At 45.4% G+C, this 21,122-nt stretch overlaps 1 protein-coding gene across 2 annotated transcripts in view; it reads left to right on the plus strand.

The window, feature by feature from the left end:
- The window catches only part of LOC102692503 (solute carrier family 12 member 9), a 63,814-nt gene that overhangs the window by 17,268 nt on the left and 25,424 nt on the right, over positions 1-21,122 (plus strand). For both annotated transcript variants that reach the window (XM_069197668.1, XM_006637861.3), the window contains exons 7-8: positions 15,227-15,384; positions 17,069-17,151. In XM_069197668.1, the coding sequence (XP_069053769.1) occupies positions 15,227-15,384; positions 17,069-17,151 (241 nt within the window). The remainder of the gene's footprint in view (positions 1-15,226; positions 15,385-17,068; positions 17,152-21,122) is intronic.

A 21,122-nucleotide genomic window follows, 5' to 3' on the forward strand; every position in this document is an offset into this window, starting at 1 on the left:
GTGACCTGATTTTCTTTCTAAAAACCTTTGAATAAAGCCATGAAAACCAGATTCCTTCCGTAGTCTCGGTAAGTTCACTGGTAGGTTATTTGACTTCTGGGAAAACTGTCTCTGGTTTGTGTCTGTGTCGGTGTGTCTGGTCTGGATGCCAGCCCATCACAGTGTAGAGTGTACCCTGCCTTTCGTGGATAGGCTCCGGCTCCCCCGAAACCTTGTACCTTGTAGCAATAAGAAGAGAGAAGGATGGAAAAAGAAAGTAGATAAATAGTGTGTTTGTAATGGGGTTGATGCATTTCAGCAGCATGTGAGTGTCTAATGAACTGTAGCCCACTAGGCCAAGGGTGTAAAAACGGGGAGTTTGGTCACAGTCTGGATTTGAGATCAGCTCATAGAATGGCTTCAAAAAAATGTAGCCTGAGGAGTTCAGTGGTATAAAAATGTTATACCTGTGAGCAACAATGCTTTTACATTGGTTCAAAATCTCACCGGTAACTAGGGAAGTTCAGCTTAATCTGCTGAAACAAGGCTATGTGCTTCCGTTGTTGTTAAAATCTGAGCAGCAGGATTCTGAGTCAGGCTTGTGGAAGATGAGAGTAAACCATGGTCTTCAGAGGTCCTTAACCAGGGATCTCCACCCGCCGGGTGTGACAGACTGTGAATCCCAGAGTGACTGGCTTCATTTGTGGCGAGGATAAAACCCTGAACGAGCAGTGAACGCTGCACTTCAGATGGGCCGAAAGGCAGAGAAACGCTGACCCTACAATTGGGGGTGTTATAAGTTGTGGGGAGAAAGCTCTGACATGAGCACTCTGGAGTGATAACTAGTTGCCAGGTGTTATAGATGAGTCTGTTGGTGTCTTTCTACAAAATCAGTGCATGGTTAAAGGGTCCTATAGACATGGCAGTGATATTGCTGTGAATGCTTAAGGGAAAATCTGGATGGGTGAAGTCCATTCACTACTTGGGTATAAAATTTTGCCAGATGATTGTCTAGTACTTTACCTTTGTGTATCTTTTAAACAAAAAGAGATAACCTACAGTACTAACTACCCAATGGAGTGGGTGTGCTGAATGGCCCTCCCCTGTAGATGCAACATCTACATTTTTTTGGAGGACATCAAGGTTCCTTCAGACATTGCAGAACTTGCTTAGTTTTTCATAAAAGCTTTGTATCTGCAACCGTTACAAATAAGTCTGTATAACGAAAACCCTTCTGTCTTTTGCAGACTTCAGTAAATTGCATCTAAAATTGACTGCTTAGTATCTTGCAAACATTTCTGAATTTAACTACAGTATAAAAAGGTGAGTAAAAGCAGTTGACATTTTCACATATTCCTCTTTTCAAATATAACAAGGGGGCAGCATAGAGTAGTGGGTAATTCACTGCCTTCACAGCTGGAAGGTTATAGAACTTAGTTATGCATGTACAGTATATTAAAATACATAAAATGTGTGTCTATTTTACAGATGCAGATAGAGCTGGAGTGTAAAAACAGGAGAGGCTGCACACACTGTCAGGCAGGCTGACGTCAGACACTTCTAGGGCAAACCAGCCTGTGTGGCTGAAAGCGGATCATGTGTGTTAATGCCAAGCTAATTCCGCATTAAACCTCTGAGCTCCCATTGCTCAGCAGTAAAGCCGATTGGAAAGGGTCTGAATGGCTGAATTACAGTTGTTTTTTTTAATTTCCAGAAATTGCGGGGACTCTAGTCGGAAAGCTGCCGTAATTGTCCGTGCGTTTAAGCCGGCTGTCAGAAAGTTAAATACACCAGCTCTGTCATACTGTATTCTGGCCTGTGTTAAAATACTCGAGCTGCCAAGGTAGCTCTGGCTTCTGACTTCTGTTTCTGAAACCTGCCACCTTCTTGCCACAAAAGCAGAAGCTTCTGACAAGCAGCAGCACCACCAGACTTCCTGGTTATCTCCCACTTCCCCATAACTTCCCCTTCAACTGACTGGCAGAGCTGTGCTGCTTCCGGCACATCCCAGGGCTGGCTTCTCTTTTTTTTTATTAATAATGAGCCCAACGCAGAGCTGGAGCATTCCCCTTGCCCATCCCTGCCTTCAGGATTCCCACCATTCCTCTGCTGGGCCGCTCTATAGCAGTGGAGGGGCCGCCTGGTGTTCGAGAGCCCAGGATTCTCCATTTGCTCCGTGGAAGCGCCCTCTGCTGGCCCACGGCAGCATAGCGCAGCACTGTGGGTGCACAGGCCAGGAAGGTGCTGCAGCAGCCTCCCAGCGCCAGGATCTCTGCACGAAGTCCTGCTGCTACGGTTCGTTAACTTCACGTAATTGATTTCTGAAACTTTGCTCCTGGCTTGATTATACGTTTTGGGCTGTGGATTTACTACATTATTGGTACAGATTAAACCGTCTGTGACCCGTGCAGAACCCTGCTTGTGCTCTGTGAGCTGTGCACTGCTCTCCTTTCTGTTAGGAGGAGGTGATGACTACAGTCGGAGAACTTTTAAATATAACCCTACAGTTCTTCCTGGGTTATTGTTGTAGCACAAACCTTAGTAGACACAAACGTACCACTCTGTTATGAAAAACAAAGTTAAACAGACCACAGGTGTTTGAACTGGCGGTTGTCATGATATCGGTCTTTATACTGGGAGCTGGGGATTCTACCAACAAAAACCATCTACATGTTCAGCTGTGTAGTTTATCCCATATGACCCACAGCAGTGCGAGACCAGATTTCTGGGGGCAGCAGGTACTCGTGTGTATCATTTGAAAGTTTTTGTCAGTTAATGTATGCAATATCTGCTTGAGCTATACATTTTGTTTTTCTCCTTGGTCTGTTAGCTTTGATTATATCAAATGCATCTGATTTAAAGCGCAGTGGCTATAAAACATTCCGATTTAAACCAGAATTGCAACACATTTGTTGTTTAGTTTTTCTGACTCTAGCATGGGACCTCAAGTGTGTGTTTCAGGGTTAGTGTTACTTGCCAAACCCCTCAATGGGCTCTGGGTTCGCAGGGTCGAGCCCGAGTGATGTCACTAGCTGCCCCGTGACTGAGCAGCGTTGAGTGTAGGGTGGAACTAGTCGGCCAGGGCTCTTCTCTAGGGCACCTGCAGGCATGCACTATTGTCTGTGAGTGACACGCCTGTCCTCCAGGTGACACAGGGTTGTTCAAAGACAGTTGGTTGAAAGGTGTATGTATTGGAGGAGTCCGCCTACTTCTCCACAGTCTCCCCTGTGTGCGGTCACAAGGTTCATGGCTTTTCCAATTCAGGTGGCATGGGTCTGCTGTAGGAGCAAGTAATAGGTTTATTCCATGCTGAAAAGAAAGAAAACACAACGTTTCGGCCATGGACCTTTCTTCAGGTGTGATTCTACTGTGGGTTTGGGTCTACTGTAACTAACCGATTGGCAATTTTAAATGGAAAAATATAAATTGGACCACTGCGAAATCCATCTGTCTATTTTATAAATCCTTTATCCAGTACAGGAGCCTATCTTGACCAGAAGCAGGTGCAAGAGAGGATACACCCTGGACATACGCAATCGCAGGACACTCACACCAGGGCCAATTTTCCCAGACGCCGATTAGCCTACCAGTATGTCTTTGGACTGTGGGAGGAATGACAAATTCATAATTTAATAAGATTATAGTCATATTCATATTTAACTACCTGTGTATTCTAAATTTCCTTGATTGATCCTTTATGATATGGAGCTTGCTTTGGACGTAGAAGGATCAATATTCCAAAATGCCCATCTACCCCCAACTGAAAAGTCGATTTTTGTGAATGCTTTCAAGGTTTGATTAACCATAAAAAAAAAAAGCAATCCAGAATCCTCTGTCAATAAGCATTGATCAAAATATAACTATATTATTCAGATTTATTCATCCAGAATCTTATTAATGATTGACTCATTAGTGAATCTGCTTTGGCTGTATAAATATGTTCTCTAGTGCTGGAATTTGACCTTTTCTTGAACTAAATTACACAGACAAACAAGGACCTTTTTGCCACATACTGGATTTCATTGATCCAAAGCCAGTGGAGCTGGACTGTCAGTCAACAGGGACTTGTGTGACTTGAGGACCTCCAGTGGGTCCTGCCTCTTCTTCAGGGTGGAAGGGAGGGTCAGGAGGTTTTGGGGTCCCCTCTGTCGGCCGTGATGTGGTGGAAATGGCTTTTCTGTTTCTGTGGCCGTGGTCTCAACTGAGGAGTTGGTCATCAGATTCCCACAAAAGATTTTTAATTGGGGCACATTTTGGGATGGCGTGGAGCTCATGGTGACGCTGACGGGAGGTGATAATGAGGTGCAGGCAGTGTGGGGTATCAATCACAGCCCGACCCTGTCTGGGGCACAGTTACATCTGTCAGCCCTGACAGCTGCCTTAATCCCCCAGCTTCATCAGAGCACAGCCTAATGAATTAAGCCCACACGATATATGACATCATAATACTTATTGACCTCTGCTTTCTCAATCAGCTCAATAGGATGAAGCCTATATGAAGATTAATATACTGAGGCTCGGTTTTAGTTTTTAGGGGGAATGTGTCACGGTGGTTGGAGTATGGGTGCTCTTTCTCACTGAGCTGCATTTAAAAAAGAATGTGTTCTCCTCCCTCTACCCTATACCCCCCCATCTCTTCAAATATTCTGGTGATCAGTACTTGACCTCCCCATTTTTGTACTGCGAGCAATTGCTGGCAAGAGACACTAGGCAGCGCCTGCAGATGGATCGTTCTGAGCCGGAAATAAGATTGTGATTCTGAAAAGTGGAGTCTCTTTCGGGCTTTAGCAGGATGCTGTAGCAACTGAAGCAGCAAGGCATGTCGGTAATGTTTAACAACTCAAATTCTACCTGTGAAAATGGACTCAAAATTGCGTCTTGGACCAGAGATGACAGGCTCTACACAAGCACCTGCAGCAAGTAACACTGAATGGCTCTGAAATGGGTGTGGCGAGTGTGATGCCCACCCTGCGCTGTGTCCTTTGTCTCTACAGTGGGCATGAAGAGGGCTGCGCTTGGAGCTTGGCTTTGTGTTCAGCGTTTGTACCGTACAGGCAGAGCATATCCCTGCCTATGTCAGCACTGCTGCCCCCTTCCCAGAGGTCTCTGATCGACCTTGACTGGGCGTTGGCTTGGACTGCCGTTTGCAGAAATGAACTCTGAGTCATTAATAATTGCCACTCTCTCTTCTGTTAAGGCTTGGTTTGCCAGTGAGCAACGTCTTCCCTGCCGACTGCTGTTGGCATGAGTGCCCTTTTCGTTAGTGTTGTTTTCTAGTCCTTCCATCTTTCCTTATTTCCCAGTGATTTCCTTCTGTTTCGTGCTCTCCGAGTTTCTTTCTCTTCCAAAGGGCCGATTGCAGTATGACCGGTTGTTTCCCCTTGGCTGGGGTGTTAGCACTCCATCTCTCACTCACAGGCCCTGAGTTTGATTCCATAGTGGTGTACCTTCTGTGTGGAGTTTGCATGTTCTCCTTATTCTGCTTGGGTATTCTTCAGGTGTTCTGGTTTCATCCCTCCTTTCAAAGACCTGCTGGCTAGGGAAATTATCCCTGTATTGTGTGTGTCCTATCCTGACTGTAGTCCAGCTCTGCACTTTGTGCTCCTGGGATAGGCTCCAGGTTTCCCTGACATTTTCCAGAATCAAGCAGAATTCTGATATAGTATGGATGGGTGATCTTTCTTCTTCCCTGTTAGTCTATGGCTGGCTGCTACATCAACTTCGCTTGGTCTCCTGCACTGCCAGTTGGAAAATGTCTGGTTGTCTCCTGATCTGTAGATTCTAGCAGTAGTATTTCCAAATATATACAGTATTCATAAGTATGATTATTGCTTTGGCAATCCAGAGCCAGAAATGGCACACATGAACCTGGAATGTTAAGGGTCATAAACTGTGAGGTTGTTTGGAAATGCAGACGGCTATATAAAGACATTTAAAGAAGTACCTCCTGTTTTTCTGTTTTTGCACTTCATTAGCATTCCCTGGTTCCTTGCTGAGGTTCAGACAGCTGCTGTACTTATTTCAGCATATGTTGTCAAGGATTCTTAAAGGAGTTCCTAAATGAGTCTCTCCCCAAAGTCTTCACTGAGTTTCATTTAACTTTGCAGCCTTTTGCTTCTCTTTGAGTTGTTCTGGTAGCTGTTCTGCAAACTGCGGTGCTTTTGTAGAGCAAGTCCTCTCTGTGTGGTGGCCTGTGTAACAGCCCAGCATTGAACAGCTGTGCATGAGCGGATCTTGGGAACCAGCTGGAGAGTGGATCCTGCGAAGCACTGCCATTTTAAAATGTGCTGAGGAATGTAGAATTGTCATAACGCTTCCACAGATTTTGGCCATCTTCATGATGCCTTCATGACCGTCTGGATCAGGGTGCATGGGACCAGGTTGCTGTTTACTTGCCTTGTTGGGATCTGCTCCACGTTGTGCCCATTGTTACAGTGCTCACTTGATCCAGGCCAAAACAGATGGACCTTCCCCCTACTCCTGTCTGGTTCCTGAAGCTGGGCTTCCCCCACATCAGTCCTCCACAAGCTGTTTTTCTCTTGCCTCAGTTCTGCACTCATCAGAGCTCTTAATTCCTTAGGCTGGCCCGTTTCCTTAATTTAGCTTTTTTTTACCATTTTCTATGGCTTGGTCCCTGGCTTCAGAAATGAGTTTGGTTTGTAGGTGTTGAAACATGTTGCTGAGGCTTATAATATCTCTCAGGTTGCAACTTATTTCTCCTGTATAGCTCAATGACTGCTAGCAGGCAACATATATTATTAATGATGAAAGATGCGGGAAAGAATTGGTCTGTATGAAACTCTCCTACAGTACGCATTCCCAGTTGAATGTATGCCCATTTGTTCGAATTCCCTCCAGCAGGGGGCACAAGTGTTCAGATTTGGTAGTTCCTGTTCATTCGTAGGTCACACTTACATGGTCAGTTTTAAAAATGCTTGCAACACGTTTGTGCCTTATGCGGTTTTTCCCTGTGTGAATCGGGAGTGACCAGCTCTCCTCCTGAAAGGGTGTTGAGGTTCCTTTGTCCAGAGTGAGTTGCTTACCTGAAAGTCAAATGGTGGACCTATTGAGAAATCATCCGAACGTTTGGCTTTGCACGAGTGTCCAGTTCATTTTCAAGTTCATGCTCCATGCAAATTTTGAACCTCGAACAAGTATACAAATGCAGCTGTCTCGGGAGCTGCAGTGAAGGGTGTCCCTACACTCTGAAGCCGGTAGGCTGCCCGGGGTCACCCCCTTCCTCATGGACTCTTGCTCGCCAGCAGCGTGCCCTCCAGGATCTCTTGCAAACCCCACTGGACGGTGGCCCACTCGCAGCCCGAGACGTGCAGGGAAAAGAAAAAAGGGAAATTTACTCAACGCCGCAGAAAATCCGTTTGTTTAAATTAACGGAAATCTGCGGGGGAGCCCGAGCTCGAAACCCCCGGGCAACATGGGGACTTGAGTCCAGTTGCTGGTGGGCACCCATTTCCGTCTACCCATGAGCACAGACCAGACAAGTACCGTCTCCAACTCTGACAGCAGGACTGTGTATGAGAGAAAGAGTGATTGAGGTTCACCTTGTACACACTACAGCTGCACCCTGGGATGTGCAATTTCCTTGTCGTGTGCTGTTCGCTAGAGATGAGTGAGTCAGCTCGGCTGATAGTGGCGGTCTTCAATTCCACGTTCATGAGGGCTGAATTCAAAGTATTCTTTCACTCGCAGTGCCTGAATTCAAAATTCGGAGCGGTTCAGATTGCTTCTCAGTTATGCACTAATGTACCATTCCATCTTGCACTCATTTCCTTCACTTTCTTCCCCCCACTCGTACAACCCCAAGGTTACGGCGGCGTCAAGGAAATTGGGCTTATTTCGCTTAGTAGAGAAAGCTCTGATGATCACTGAGCTTCTGCTGTATTTCACTGTTGATTCTGAAGGCCGTTGGGTTGACTGGCGGTACCTTTTGAGGGTTTTGAATACTTGACCAGCTCTCCTCTGTTCAAGGCTAAAAAGATACAGGTACTGAATCCTGTCAGTGCAGTTCAGAAGAGAAACCAGACACATTGCTACCTCAGTGTACTTGTGCCAAAACCACAATATATATTTTGTAATGTGGTTTTGTTAAACATACAATATTTTAAGTTTAACATCTAACTTGTGTGATAGTTCAGGTGGGTAGCTACTGTATGTCAGCATGCATAGGCTGCAAAGCAACAAGTAATTTATTCCATGCTGAAAAGAGAAGAAAGAAAAAACAACACTGTTTACTTGTTTCCTAACTTGAGTGATGTACATTTTTACCATCCGAATAATTAAATTCCAGACTTTTATATTCTAATTTCTACATTTTATGTGCTTAATTGTTTGAAAGATGACACATATCTTTGTAATAACTCTTGACCCTCATTGTCCTTATTTTAGACTTAGTTTATTTTTTCTTCCTGCATGTAACGCTGTGCACTTGTCTACATTTAAATGGCATCTTCTATGTTTTTTCCTAGACTTTCTCAGTGTCCCTTGCAGCTTCTGCGGTGTTTGCTAATCCTCCTATTGTGGAATCTTCTTCAGAATTCTTTGGGTGATTAAGTATACCAGAATCTAGCTCATTGATAGAAATCAGGAAGAGCAGAATTCCTAATACAGATCCCTGCGGTACTCCGCTAATGACATCATCCCAACACTGTGAGTGACTTTGATGCGAGTAAAAGAAATATAACACATTTCACTCATCTAGACAAAGAAAACAAACTGGGGCTTTATACAGTATCAGGGGTGGTTACTCCAGTCCTCACGGTCAGTCACTACTACAGTATCTCCCCATCTCGTGCCTTGTCACTCTCCGTTCACTTCTCCCTCGCTCTCCATCTATCCCTTCAGCCTCTTATCCTCCCCCCCTGGGCTCGCTCTGTTCCACCCCCGTCATAAACTCCAGGCTGTGGCGTATCATTAATCTCTGCTGTGAAAGGTTGTGTCAGGCAGGGCTCTGTGCTGTAATTTGAGCTCCACATCTTAACTGCAGGGCTTTTTTAAAATATTTTTTTATTTATTTCTCCCTCGTTCCCTCTCTCTCTCATTCTCATCCAACCCCTTCATTAAAAGGCACTGTCATATATTTTATGATGTCTTTGTTTTCCAGAGCGGTGGTTGAAAATGTCAAACGTGTTCAGATTTATTCTCCAAGCAGCCAGCCTCCTGGGGGGGAATTAATACCCAAACTTTAATGCTTGATATTGACCACAGCCTTATTACAACCCCCACCCCACCCTCACTTCCTGTTATCTTCAGTCATTTGTCGGTCTTGCCCACCTTTTGCAAATAAAAGAACAGCTCTCCTGGATTCTAAAAACATTTTTTTTAATTCATTTAAGGCTATAATCATAACACCAGTTAGAGGGTGGACTGTAATTAAGAGTATTAAACGAGCAACTGCAGTTTTGAGGCCTGTTGCGCAGGAATCACTGGTTCTGCTCAGGAAGGTGTCGAAGGTGGGTGCAATTCCTCCGTGGGCTCGGTGACCAGGTGGAGTGGGAGTGGAGTCGGCCTGGGTAATTGCGCTCTCCTGAGTGGCTTTCTTGCAGCTCTCGGAGAACCTCTAGACCCCACAGGCTGAACAAAACCATTTCCACAAAGAAATCAGGGTGTGATCTTCAGCAGATCTTCATGTAACCAGAAACTTGGTGTACGATTCCCTTCACTTCCAGTGAACATCTACCTGCCAGTTCTGTCTGTGCAGGTTTGGAGCTTACCTGTGCAGGCTGCAGGCTGTGGTTTGCAGGGGTGGCTGCTGGAATGAAGGCGTATTCATAGCTTTTCTTGGTCTTAGTGCTGCTATGGAGGTTGTAGAGTGTATCAAGTTTCTGAATCTCAGATTGGTGGGAATAAAGGATCTACAGCCTGCACTCCCAGTGTTTGTGTCCAGGGATCCCAAACTGGGATGTTTGCATGTTCAAACTTAGTTTGTGTGCCTGTACAGTAAATGCTTTGCGATGGATTGATGTCCCATCCAGGGTGTATTGTTCCATGTGGACCACAGCAGAAGCAATACTAGATAATTTCACGGTTTCACCCTACAGCCAGAGTCTCGTTTCAGTGGAATTAAAAAAAAAAATCATTTTCAGCTCAATTGTCTTGTAATTCAGCTCCTGCTCCCCAACGGCCCTGTATTGGACACAGCGATAAGAAAATGGGTGGATGGGTGATGGCTGCCAATTTGGAGATGCATGTTGGATACTGGGTGGCGCAGTGGTTAGCATGGGTTCAGTTCTGGACCTGGGATGCTGTCTGTGTGGAGTTTGTATGTTCTCCCTGTGTTCGCAGGGGTCTCATCCAGATGCTTCAGTTTCCTCCCACAGTCCCAAGACATGCTGGTAGGTTAATTGGCGCTGGTGTGAGATGAGAGGTGTGGGAATGCAGGAGGGTGGGCAATGTTTGTATTGATCAGTGATTTAACAAAGCATAGCTCTTTTTTATGCCCCCTTATGACTAACGGGAATTTGAGAGAGCAGTGCGACTCTTCGGGGCCTCTCCGTCTGGCCTCGCTGGGGTGGCGTTGGGCAGGAGTGGGGGTAGAACAATCTCCATTATCTCCACGGATTTTACTGCACTGTTGCTTGGTTTTTCTTTTTTTTTAATCTTTTGCATGGAATAATTGTGTTCAAATCATTGTATCGACCTAACAATACTTAATAGGTTTGTGATGATAAGGATTAAAACTGCTCAACCTGAAACAAACGTGATGAGATTCTTAATTAAAGAGACGGTGCGAGTGAGACGGCGAGAGCTAGCTCCAACTGTCATTTCTATGGATTCGCACTGCGATTTCCCAGTCTGGCGGCCCCCCAAGTGGCGTCTCGCCCCCATCTTCGAGGTAGACGCTGGAGAAGGAGTGATCGTTTAAGTGCGTCTCTTGTATGTGTTTTGTGTTGCTGTAGCTTAAACCCCCAGACTTACAATGTGTTTTGCCAGCATTTACGGAAGTGATGGGGAAAAATATTTTAAAGGCGATTAATTTCTGTACATTGTGTCATCTTGGGCGTAATGGAAGTATCGTATTGCCGATTCACTGCCTGTAGCTCAGTGCAGTTTGTGCTCATGCATGGTCGCTGAACCTTAGGGTGCTGTTTCAGTGCTGTGCAACTGTACTGTATACTGAAAACACTGCGCAAGCCTTCCTTGTGGTTCCCAGCTTGGAGAAAATAGCCAGCGTGAGTCGGGCTACCGGGGCCTGAGCAGAGAGACCACATTAGGGCCATGTGCTTCTCAGCCAAGTTCTTTTTTTACACTTGCATTGAATTAAGATATATCTACAGTAACTGTATATCCACAATAAAAGGGACCGTGTGTTGTTTTTTGGCTACTGAAAGTCATTTATTAAACTATACGCGTAGGAAATATTTCCTGATTTGGGGAAGACAGACAGTGGATAGATCTGGCTCATTGAAAAAAATAACTTGGAGGAAAATAGCACAGCAGTTTTTTATAGGTGGCTAAAATGCCTTTTGGAACACCTGAATATAGTGCATGATGTATGTGCGGTATATATTTTGAGGGAGATGTACCACAAAATGAAAAAAGCTCGTTCGCACCTTCAGGCCTGTGATTGAGTGATGTAAAATGCCGACCCTGCAGAGTTGAATTAACATCTCCTTTAATCCCGAGATGAAACAAAATAAAACCCAACAATCTGGAAAGCAGCTCTCCAAGAGGCAGGTAATTGAGTAATTCCAAACCGTTAAATATTGAGCTGCAAAACGTGGTAAAAATAAAGATTCTAATAAACAGGGCTAAAGCAGGGCACTGTTAGCTCCCCGTATTCAATCTAAAACTGGACTTCTTGCATAGACGTATGTTTACTTGTTACTGTAATACAGCATCTTTAATAGTAGAATGTTAGCATTCAGAACCCAACAGTTTTGTAGTAATCTTGCTGCTGGTTCATTCACTTGCAGACTAAAAGACTTGCTTTTGTGGATGGATGCGTGTATAACGCGGGGCTGAATATTATTCCCTGCTTGGGACTATCCCTTTCAAAAGACGAAAAAGTACTGGCCAGTTATGAGTTCTACCCTGTAGGCCCAGCATTGCTCAAGAAGTTTTCATTATAATGTGTTTGGATCCACAGCAAACACTAATCTATATAAAGAATACAGTGTGCTTAAATACCCACAAACCTCTGTCCCATTGCTGAGCACTGTCCTGCTCAGGTTGACAGCGTCTCTCTCTGGGCCCTGGGCACTGTCCTGTGTGGACTGGCGTGTCCTGAGCACTGCCCTGCGGTCCCTTCTGCGGGAGAAGTGTTGCTTATGTCGCACTGGCTACGCGTTATGGCAAGAAACGAAAACGACACTCCGCAAATGACTTTTAGATGTGATGTGCCATCTTGTTGAGAGGACGGGAAGGAAGGAAGAAGGTTGGAGCAACGTAAAAAGAACAGGAAGGAAGGAAAACCAGGAGCAGCGGTGGCGTGGGCTGAGGGAAGGGAGTGCGCGCGGAGAGGAGGCGAAGGGGTGCGGGTCGGTTTGATTAATAGCGAAGGCGCGTTTGGAATTTCTCCTGTCATGTTCTAATACCTTAATGCACAGTCATTATTCAGGCTGGCTGCGGCCAGCGTGCTCCGGCACTGCGGAGAGGTCATCGCTCACACAGATTGAAATGCTTTAGTGCGGCGCGCTGCTATTCTCCCTCCATCACATTAATGTGAGGCTGATCAGACGGCAGGGAAATTAAATAAACAGGCAGGTGGGAGGGGGGAGGGGTGCAGTGTAAACAGCATGGGGAGGGAGGGGTGTGTTGTTAGGGTGAGCGAAGTTAATTCACATACAGGTCAACCGCGAATAGGCACGGGTAATAGGATTTGAGTCACAAGCCCGGCTGTAAAGAAGTACCCAGACCCAGCTCAGGGGAGCAATGCAAGACTAGCCTGTTAGACCCAGCTGTGTTTGTGTGGGCTCCACTTTGTGCTCGGTGTTTGCTGTGCCGGCGCATCATCTGCGCCTCGAAGCTGGCAAACTCACACAGGCGGAACGAGACACAAACGCGTCCGTAGTTAACGAGTTTTTTTTTTTTCCCCCCTCTGCAATTACCAGTGCCACGCGACTGGAAATAATGTTAATGAAATGTTTCTGTGCCGCGCGTTTGTTTTGTTGTGTGAGGTGGTTTGCCGGATTGCACGGTCTTTGAACCGAACCGCGATTTCCTCTGGATAAAAGAAATGACTACCTCCAGTAATAATGCACACGGGGAGAATTGTCTGTGTGTGTGCAGAGCTGCTGCTGCTGCCTCCACATCAACGATGACCACACCACTTTAGATTAAAGAGCCCACAGGTCTTGAATTCAGTAGTTTTTAATAGGTCGCGCGCTCTCCATTTGTCCAGGAACCGCTGCATTACAGCAGAACAGGTTTATTGCTCTTTATTTATTCTGCAATTAGCTATTTCCTTTACCGAGGTATGTAAGGGAAATGGCAGTACTGTACATCTTCAGTACTGCCTTTCTTTACCCAACTTGCACTCAAGATTGTCACCCAGCATGCTTGAACGAGTTTGTGGTGGGGGGGAGGTAGTAGAACAGAGATTTTGTTGTGAATTTGTAAAGAAACAGTTGCAGACAGTCTGAGGCTGGCAGTGCTCTGCCTGTTTGGCTCCTCGCTTCTCGATGTGAGGAGACTGGAGCCGTATTGGACTGGCTAAAAGGCTGTGATCGCCACTCGTCAAACACAGGTCACAAAAGGCACTATTCCAAAAAATGTAGCGATTGATACAGAAAATGTGAATGAAGATGAAGCGATTCCCTTCCTGTCTTTAGCTCTTGCCAGTGACAAGAAGATAACAGCTTTTCCCCCAGGGTACGCTATGTGATATTTGGCAGAGCTTACTGTAAGTGGTGATGTACTTGAATATACTTTTGGACTTGCTAGTGACCACTGAGAATCTATACAAAAGTGCACAAGCCCATGCTGCCCAGTTCAGAATGCGGCGTTTTTAAAGAGGACAGGTTTGGGATGGGTTTAAATTTTCCCGCTCGCTGGAACGGTGTTTATTGTGCCAAAATAAGAAATTGGAGGTCCACTGGTAATGGAGTTATCCGCCTATGGTGTCACTTCGCTGTTGCGGTGATCAGTGAACGAATAGCCACAGGGCCACTACCCTGTCCCTACGGCTGCTGTTGTACAGCTGCACTTCTCTCTGGGCCGTCGTTCACTGCCTGAACGCTTGTCATTATAACCCAGCTCCAGAGACTGGAGGGTGCCAATAATGCGTAGCAGGAGGAGATTGCGCAGGGTTGAAATCCCTGAGGAGTCACCCTTGGCAGACTCAGTCGGGAATGTCAGCTCACAAAAGAAGGTCTAGAGAAAACTGAACCCCCCCCCCACCCTTCTGTTCCTGCTATCATTTCGCACCCCCTGGTTCTAAGGTGGAGAGATGGGAGAGGTCCTGATAAACTCTTCCTGTACAAGCTTCGGGCCCTGATGAAACGGGAGCCTCAATCGGGCATTCTTGATCGTTTTCCAATTGAAATTGGAACAAGACGGTGGACGGTGGCCGCTTCTTCATCTGTGTGTGGTCGAGGGAGAGTCCAGGCCCCAGGGACTGTTCCAGATCTGGCCAGCTGGTGGACATAGATATCTAACATGGTGGCACTCAGACTGTAGCAGTGTTTCACTCCCCTTCTCTGGGTGGAAACACCTCATTCTGCCGTTCGATGGTGTTGGCACTGCAATTGCCTGTGGGAAACATCCACACCCTGCCTTCCCTGCCATCTCAATGTAGATGCCTGGGTATCGGATCAAATTGAAAAGCTTAAAGTATATATATATAGTTTCCTTTTGTTTTGTGCCAGCCATGGTGATTAAGTGGGATTGCAGGATTTAGATGTGATCTGCAGTGTCGGGGTCTAGCTGAGTTCTGGGCTTTCCCGTAGGAAGGGCAGAACGTAGTCCAGGTTTCTACACAGCCACTTGTCCTGGCTGTTCGCTCGTGTTCCTTTTTAATTATTGCTGTCCAGTTTCTCACCTCCTTTATTCTCTTCTCCCTCCTCGGTCTGTCTCAACCTCACTCTCCTTTCTCTTATACTGTTCTGCCTGTGCTCAGGTGGACTTTTCAGGATCATTCAATCCTCACCATACTCAAATAGAACCCCCACTGTTTTCTTTTCTCCCTTTTGCATTTTCCTCCTCCTCCTGTCTTCCCGTTTCTCTTGCCTCTCCCTCTTCCTCTGCCACATCTCTGCTCTCCAAACCCTTCTTTCCTCTCTCCATCCCCCAGCCTCCTCCTGCAGAAGGACTACAGTTTCCTGAGGGACATCAACTTATGGCACCCCTTTGTCACCATCGGGATCTACTCCTCCACCCTCTCTGCCGCCATGAGCAACCTCATCGGGGCGTCGCGTATCCTGTACGCCCTGGCCCGGGACGACCTCTTTGGTGAGCCCACCACTCTCCTCTCCTGTAGTGTTGGTGCAGAGGGCAAGAGCCGAGTCGAGCCCGTGAGAGAAGGTTGGTGTGTTAATGCTTGCAGCTGGTAAGTCAGTTTGCAAAGCTGTAGGGGAGAAAAAGCACTGTAGTTCTGCAAGTCTTTTTATTGCTCTGCAGTAGATCCGGCTTGACCCATTGACTTTGCGGAAATCGAAGTCTACAAGGATCTGTACTCCGTGCCAACAGACGGACGGTGTTTCACTGTTCTAATAATTTCAGGATGAGTAAGAAAAAGTTTGTTTTAATGACCTATTTTATGCTACTTGTGCAAGCAACATTTCTGACCAACTTTAAAAATGTCCAATATGTAAAGAAATTGGTTACAGAAAGGCTGCATTTGAAGGGACACGAAACTCTCTTGTGGCTGGAAAATCATTGAGAACTCATTTCAGTCTGCTTCTGAAACTCAAGTCAAGCATCATGATTTGATTTAAGAACATTGATGATAAGAAATGGTACAGGTAAGAGGCAGCTATTTGGTCCATCTATCGTGTTTTGGTAACTACTTTCAAATAAACTTTTTTTCATTTATGCCAATTATGAAACTGACACTCAGAAATGTGTAGTTATTTTTTAAGAGCTTAAGAACATTTACAAACAAGAGCAGGCCATTTGTTCCCTCTAGCTCATTTGAAATATTAATTCTTGCAGTTTCCATGTGCGTCATTTGCATGTACTAATTAATTTGTGCTAATTGTGTCCTAGGGGGTAATTGCATTTTAAGCATGCGTGTTAAGAGCTGCACTTGGACACCGTTAATTCAAGAGACTTCGGCTGACGTCACTGCTGGAGCCACGCGAGAGTTTTACCTGAGCTCTCCGTCTTTGATGGGCGGATTGTATCAGGAGTGTCAGTGTGTGTGTTCAGTGCTTGTCTTAAGACCCCAGACCTCCAACCAATCACAGTGTGAAGACTCCCAAAACCATTCTTCTCATGAGTTCAGTTGCTTGTTTTTAACCATAAGCCATCTGTTTGGTTGGCTTTGTCAGGATTTTGAACTTGGGAATGAAATCTCAAGATGCATGTGGAAATTTTTTTTGTCCTCCGTTAAAAATGTTTGAGTCTTTCTGATAGGGAGTTAGCATTGTTGTGTAGAAGAGTCGTGACCCTGGACTCTATTCAAAGCACTAGAATTTCATTTACTCCTGCCTTTTAAAGGGTTGTGCCCCGTGTATAAAAATCAGTGTCTAACCAGGCGATTGATTTTGCTCCGAGCCGGACGCGAGTAATGGAATTAAAAGCCAGCGCTGTCAGAGGTGAGCGGGCTGCTCTTCGGCGGTGGAGCTGGGGGCAGGGAGGTCAGGCTCAGCTGGTCCCCGCGGTGCTCCTGCCAGGCTTGGGCAGGGGTGGGGCTATCTCTGCGGACCTGCCCGGGCACACGCGGGGTGACCTTGGCAGCGCGCGCTCCTTGCCGGCTGATGGATCGTCTAGGCTGCCCTCTGCCATCCCTCCCCGACTGACTTGCTCTCACGCTGACTCGGTTATTTAAAGCTCCTGTTTCAGGCACCATATGTCTCTGCCCCGGATGCTGTATAATCAATTTTTTCAACTTTTTCTTTTTTTTTCCTGTTTCTGTCTCTTCTGTATTCCTTCTTCTCTCTCTCTCTCTGTGTCTGGCTCTCTTGCCCTCCAGGGCGGGTGTTATCCCCGGCGAAAAGGACCTCTCGCAGTGGCAATCCCTGGGTGGCTGTGCTGATCTCCTGGTTTCTGGTTCAGGTGAGAACTCACTGCCATGCTGTCATTAGAAACCCCCCTTCTGCATTTCAAACCTCCCATCATTGAAAAGGGGATTTTTGATGTATAAATCGGATACCACACCTCAAGCTCTTGGACTCTGGGTACAGTTCTGGACTGGAGCACCTCCTGTGTGGAGTCTACATGTTCGTGTGGGTTTCTCTATCTTCCAAAAAAGGGCACGGTGATGGATAGAGGCATATAAATGGTATGCACATTCATTTTTCAAAAGCTATTAAAATGTGTTTTATGTTTAGAATCTTTCCCGCAACAATAGAGTTCCCATAGGTATTATAAAAAAAATAATTTCCCTACTGGCTCAGCAGTCAAAGGATGGTTATGAATCACATCTTGGGGCTGTATTACTGTTGTTGGATTACTGTAGCTGGGATTTTTCGAGGGATGGCACGCCGTTTCCTGCCAGGGTTGTGTAGGATTAAGGCTAACCTGAGTTTCTGTGACTTTAAAGTGTCCCTTGTGGTTGGCATGGCTTTGCAGTCACGAGTTTTCAGTGTTACCAGCAAGAGAAAGTCCTCACTTTTACTGTGGGGTTGTGATGAGAGCAGGCTAGGCCTGTTACAAACAGACTCTGACGGTTACTTTCCAATAGGGGGCAATATTATTAGTGCAGCAGAATAGTGCTGTTACAGTCATAGTGTGAAGTTACAGGGAAGTCCTCCTTTTTATTATAGCAAAAGTGCAGTGGAGACCGTTCATGTTAAATCAGGGGTTTACAGTAAACGTACTACTGCAAGTTAAGGTGCCGCAGGAGACTGTGGTAAAAGTAAGAAGGGAGATGTAATCATTAGGCTTCAGAAATAACTGCAAACCACAGACACAGATCAATAGACCAAATGAAAGATCATACTTTTATGTTTGCAAGGAGCTGATAATTATATATAATATATAATATATAATACTAGCTCATAATCTCCAAACCTGAGCATGAGACTGTTTAACTGAGAAGAGGATGAATCCTGACCACAGAGAGACAGGCTATACCCAGAGTGGCTGTTAGAAAAGTGGCAGCAGAATTAACCTGTGAGAGAGCAGCTGTCTCCTTAATTTACAAAGCCGTCTTCCTATGTAATTCGTCCCTCCGGTCTTTTGAAATGGCTGCTCACTGTGGATGGAGGGAGGGGAATGAGGGGACATGAGTCAGTCGAAGGGAATTGTTGGCAGGCAGCCTGTTGACGGGAGTTGTCTGGAGATTGTTTTGCCCATTAAGACGATGCACAAGGAGGCGCAGGCCACTCTAGTTTTCCGACATGCAGTAAACGGGAACAAGCACAGAAATGCTGAGATCAGGTCATGTTCACCTGGGGGTGTCCAGTGGTCCACTGGGTAGTAAAACAAATGACTGGGCAACTAACTAAACAGCAGAGTCAACTGATAATCTTTCGCATTGCAAACTCTGGAGCTGTGCATTGCTGGTTATTATGAAGACCTTGTGATGTGATCTTCCCTAGTGTGGTGCTCTGCACTGCTGGTGACTACGAAGGCACATAGAAGAGGCACTAAAAGATAAAGTACTTCCTGCAGTCCTGGGGCTGGCAGATAGCTGCTTCTGTCAAACTTAGAGACAAGACTCAAGGAGATCAAGAAGAGATCAGGAAATCAGTTGTGCTCCATGGAAAGTCATACTGACTAATGTGCCATTAGTATAGTTTTTTGTGTCATTTTATAATTTACAAGAAAGAAAATGTCCTTATTTAACTTTGATGTAATATTGATTAACAACCAGAATCTTGCAGCACAATGTTCATTTCAAAGACAAGCATGGAAGAAAACTCTTCCAGAAAACTATATATGATAATCTTATCCACAGAGGAGACATAATTAGGAAAGTACAGCAGGCATGTCTGAAGAGCCATGGTTGAGATGTCGATCAATTTTAAGCCGAGCTTCACTGGTACATTTAAGCTAAACTTCAAGTTTGGCACACAGGTCTAGCGCGGAGATGTGGCGCTGGCGTGATGTTTCTCCTGGCGAGGTGCGAGGCGCTCGCGTGGCTCGTGCCCTGGCATCAGCGCAGCGTCGTCTGTCCAGCTGGTAGCGTGGCGCTGGGGTGGCAACGCTGATCGTTTGTCTTTGCAGCTGCAGGAGCCCCAATGACGGGAATCAATACGCTTAAAACAGCATCTGGCCGTGTTTGATTAACGGTCGTGCCGTGTCCACTGATTTGTTATTGTCAGGGCTTCAGCCCTGGAATAACGATCCAGGGTCTGTGATCGACAGGCAGCTCTGCTAATGAACACGGCAGACCAGCTGTTCCTGCGTGTCAGCAGGGGTAATTAACACTAATTACAGCACCTCTCCGGCTCTCCCTCTTTATCTCTCACTCCGATTGTTATTTGGTCACCAGTTCCTCTCTCCCTCTCTCACACTATACCCGTCAGTGTCTCCCATTCTCCCTCCTCTCCGTCTCCAGAGCTCCATAACAGCCTTTCATACAAAGTCTAAAGTCAGCTTTAAGAACACCCTCTGAAGAACAACATTGTTTAAAAAAACAAGATCGGTAAGGAACCAGAGAGTAATTTACTTCCCTTGAAACTACCAGTAACTGTATATTACTGGCTTGAGCTACTATAGAGAACAATTTGTTCCTTCCATTGAAGTCCAAATTTGAATCTGGTGTCAATCTTAACTTTTTCAGATGTACATACATATACTCCAAGAAAGCACCTGCTACTACTATAAAAATAAACTTTGATCTTGCAGATACTAGGGATATTCCTGAATTGTAGCCCCACCCAGCAACAGTTCACTTTTTTTTTGTCCTCTGTCCTGGTTTTAAACTGTGAAAACTCTTAAATGTAGGCTTGTCCCATAGTGCTCATACTGTATACTCTGGTAAATGTAAGGTACATCATTGCGACCTCATAGAGGCACTGGCACTAAGGTGACCCCTCTGTCCTGTTGTGACCAGGATGCTCCTCTTTTTAATTCTCCTCCTAAAACTCCAGACTCCATTAGCGCAAGTGGGCACTGCTCTCATTTTGTCCTGCCAACTGATGATTAGTCTCTGTCCCTGCAATGATTTAAAAAAATGTACATTAAAACAAAACTAATTACATTTATACTAAATCAATGAAAATTTCTTTTTCCCTAGATGACTTGCCTCAATGCATTGTGGCCATCTGGCTCCATAATTACAGGGACATTTGGACAGCACAGCATTTCAAATGTTGCCCTTGTACTGAAAGAAATTAAAATGTAAATATGGGGATCCGCCTTGGCTAAATTGATGCTGTGGATGTCCATTTAGCAAGAAGAAATAAGTGATGCTCGTCATTATTAATGCTGTTCATTATTCCTACCACTGATCTGCGTGAAGGCGCTGGTTATCGTGGGGTACTGCTATGATGTACTGTAAGAGAGTCCCCAAAAATTGATACTACTTTATACATCATGAAATTGTAGGAAATGCAAGGAATCTTTTAAAAGAAGTAAGGAAAGGTTATTCCATGCTGAAAGGTACAATCCACAATGTTTCCTAGATGCACATCTGTCAGAGAAAAAAAATGAGTTATAAAATTATTTGTCAAACAACTTGTACCAAATCTCAACCAAACTCGTACAGTATGGTCAGGCTCCACTGTGTAATAAGCAGTACTACTCTTTATAAGTGTAAAGCTGACCTGACACCCCTTTTCTTTCAGATTAAGGCCAACTTTAAATTCTTCTCTTGTCACAAAGGTCTTTGCGGGGCAGAACACTGTAAGCTGTTCTCCCTCACATGAGCCTTAACTCACAGAGGCAGTCTCGTGGGAGAGGGGAAAAGATAAATGCTCAATCGTATTGCATCTTTGCAACAGATTGCTGGAACACCAGCACACTTTCTGAAAAATACCATTGTTTAAGAAACAAGATAGGTAAAAAACGGGCTAGCTGTTTTCTTCTCTTGAATCTACCAGTAACTAGGATACTGACATGCGAGACTATATATTAAA

This window comes from Lepisosteus oculatus, chromosome 13 (assembly GCF_040954835.1).
Source record: "Lepisosteus oculatus isolate fLepOcu1 chromosome 13, fLepOcu1.hap2, whole genome shotgun sequence".
Taxonomy (NCBI): Eukaryota; Metazoa; Chordata; class Actinopteri; order Semionotiformes; family Lepisosteidae; genus Lepisosteus; species Lepisosteus oculatus.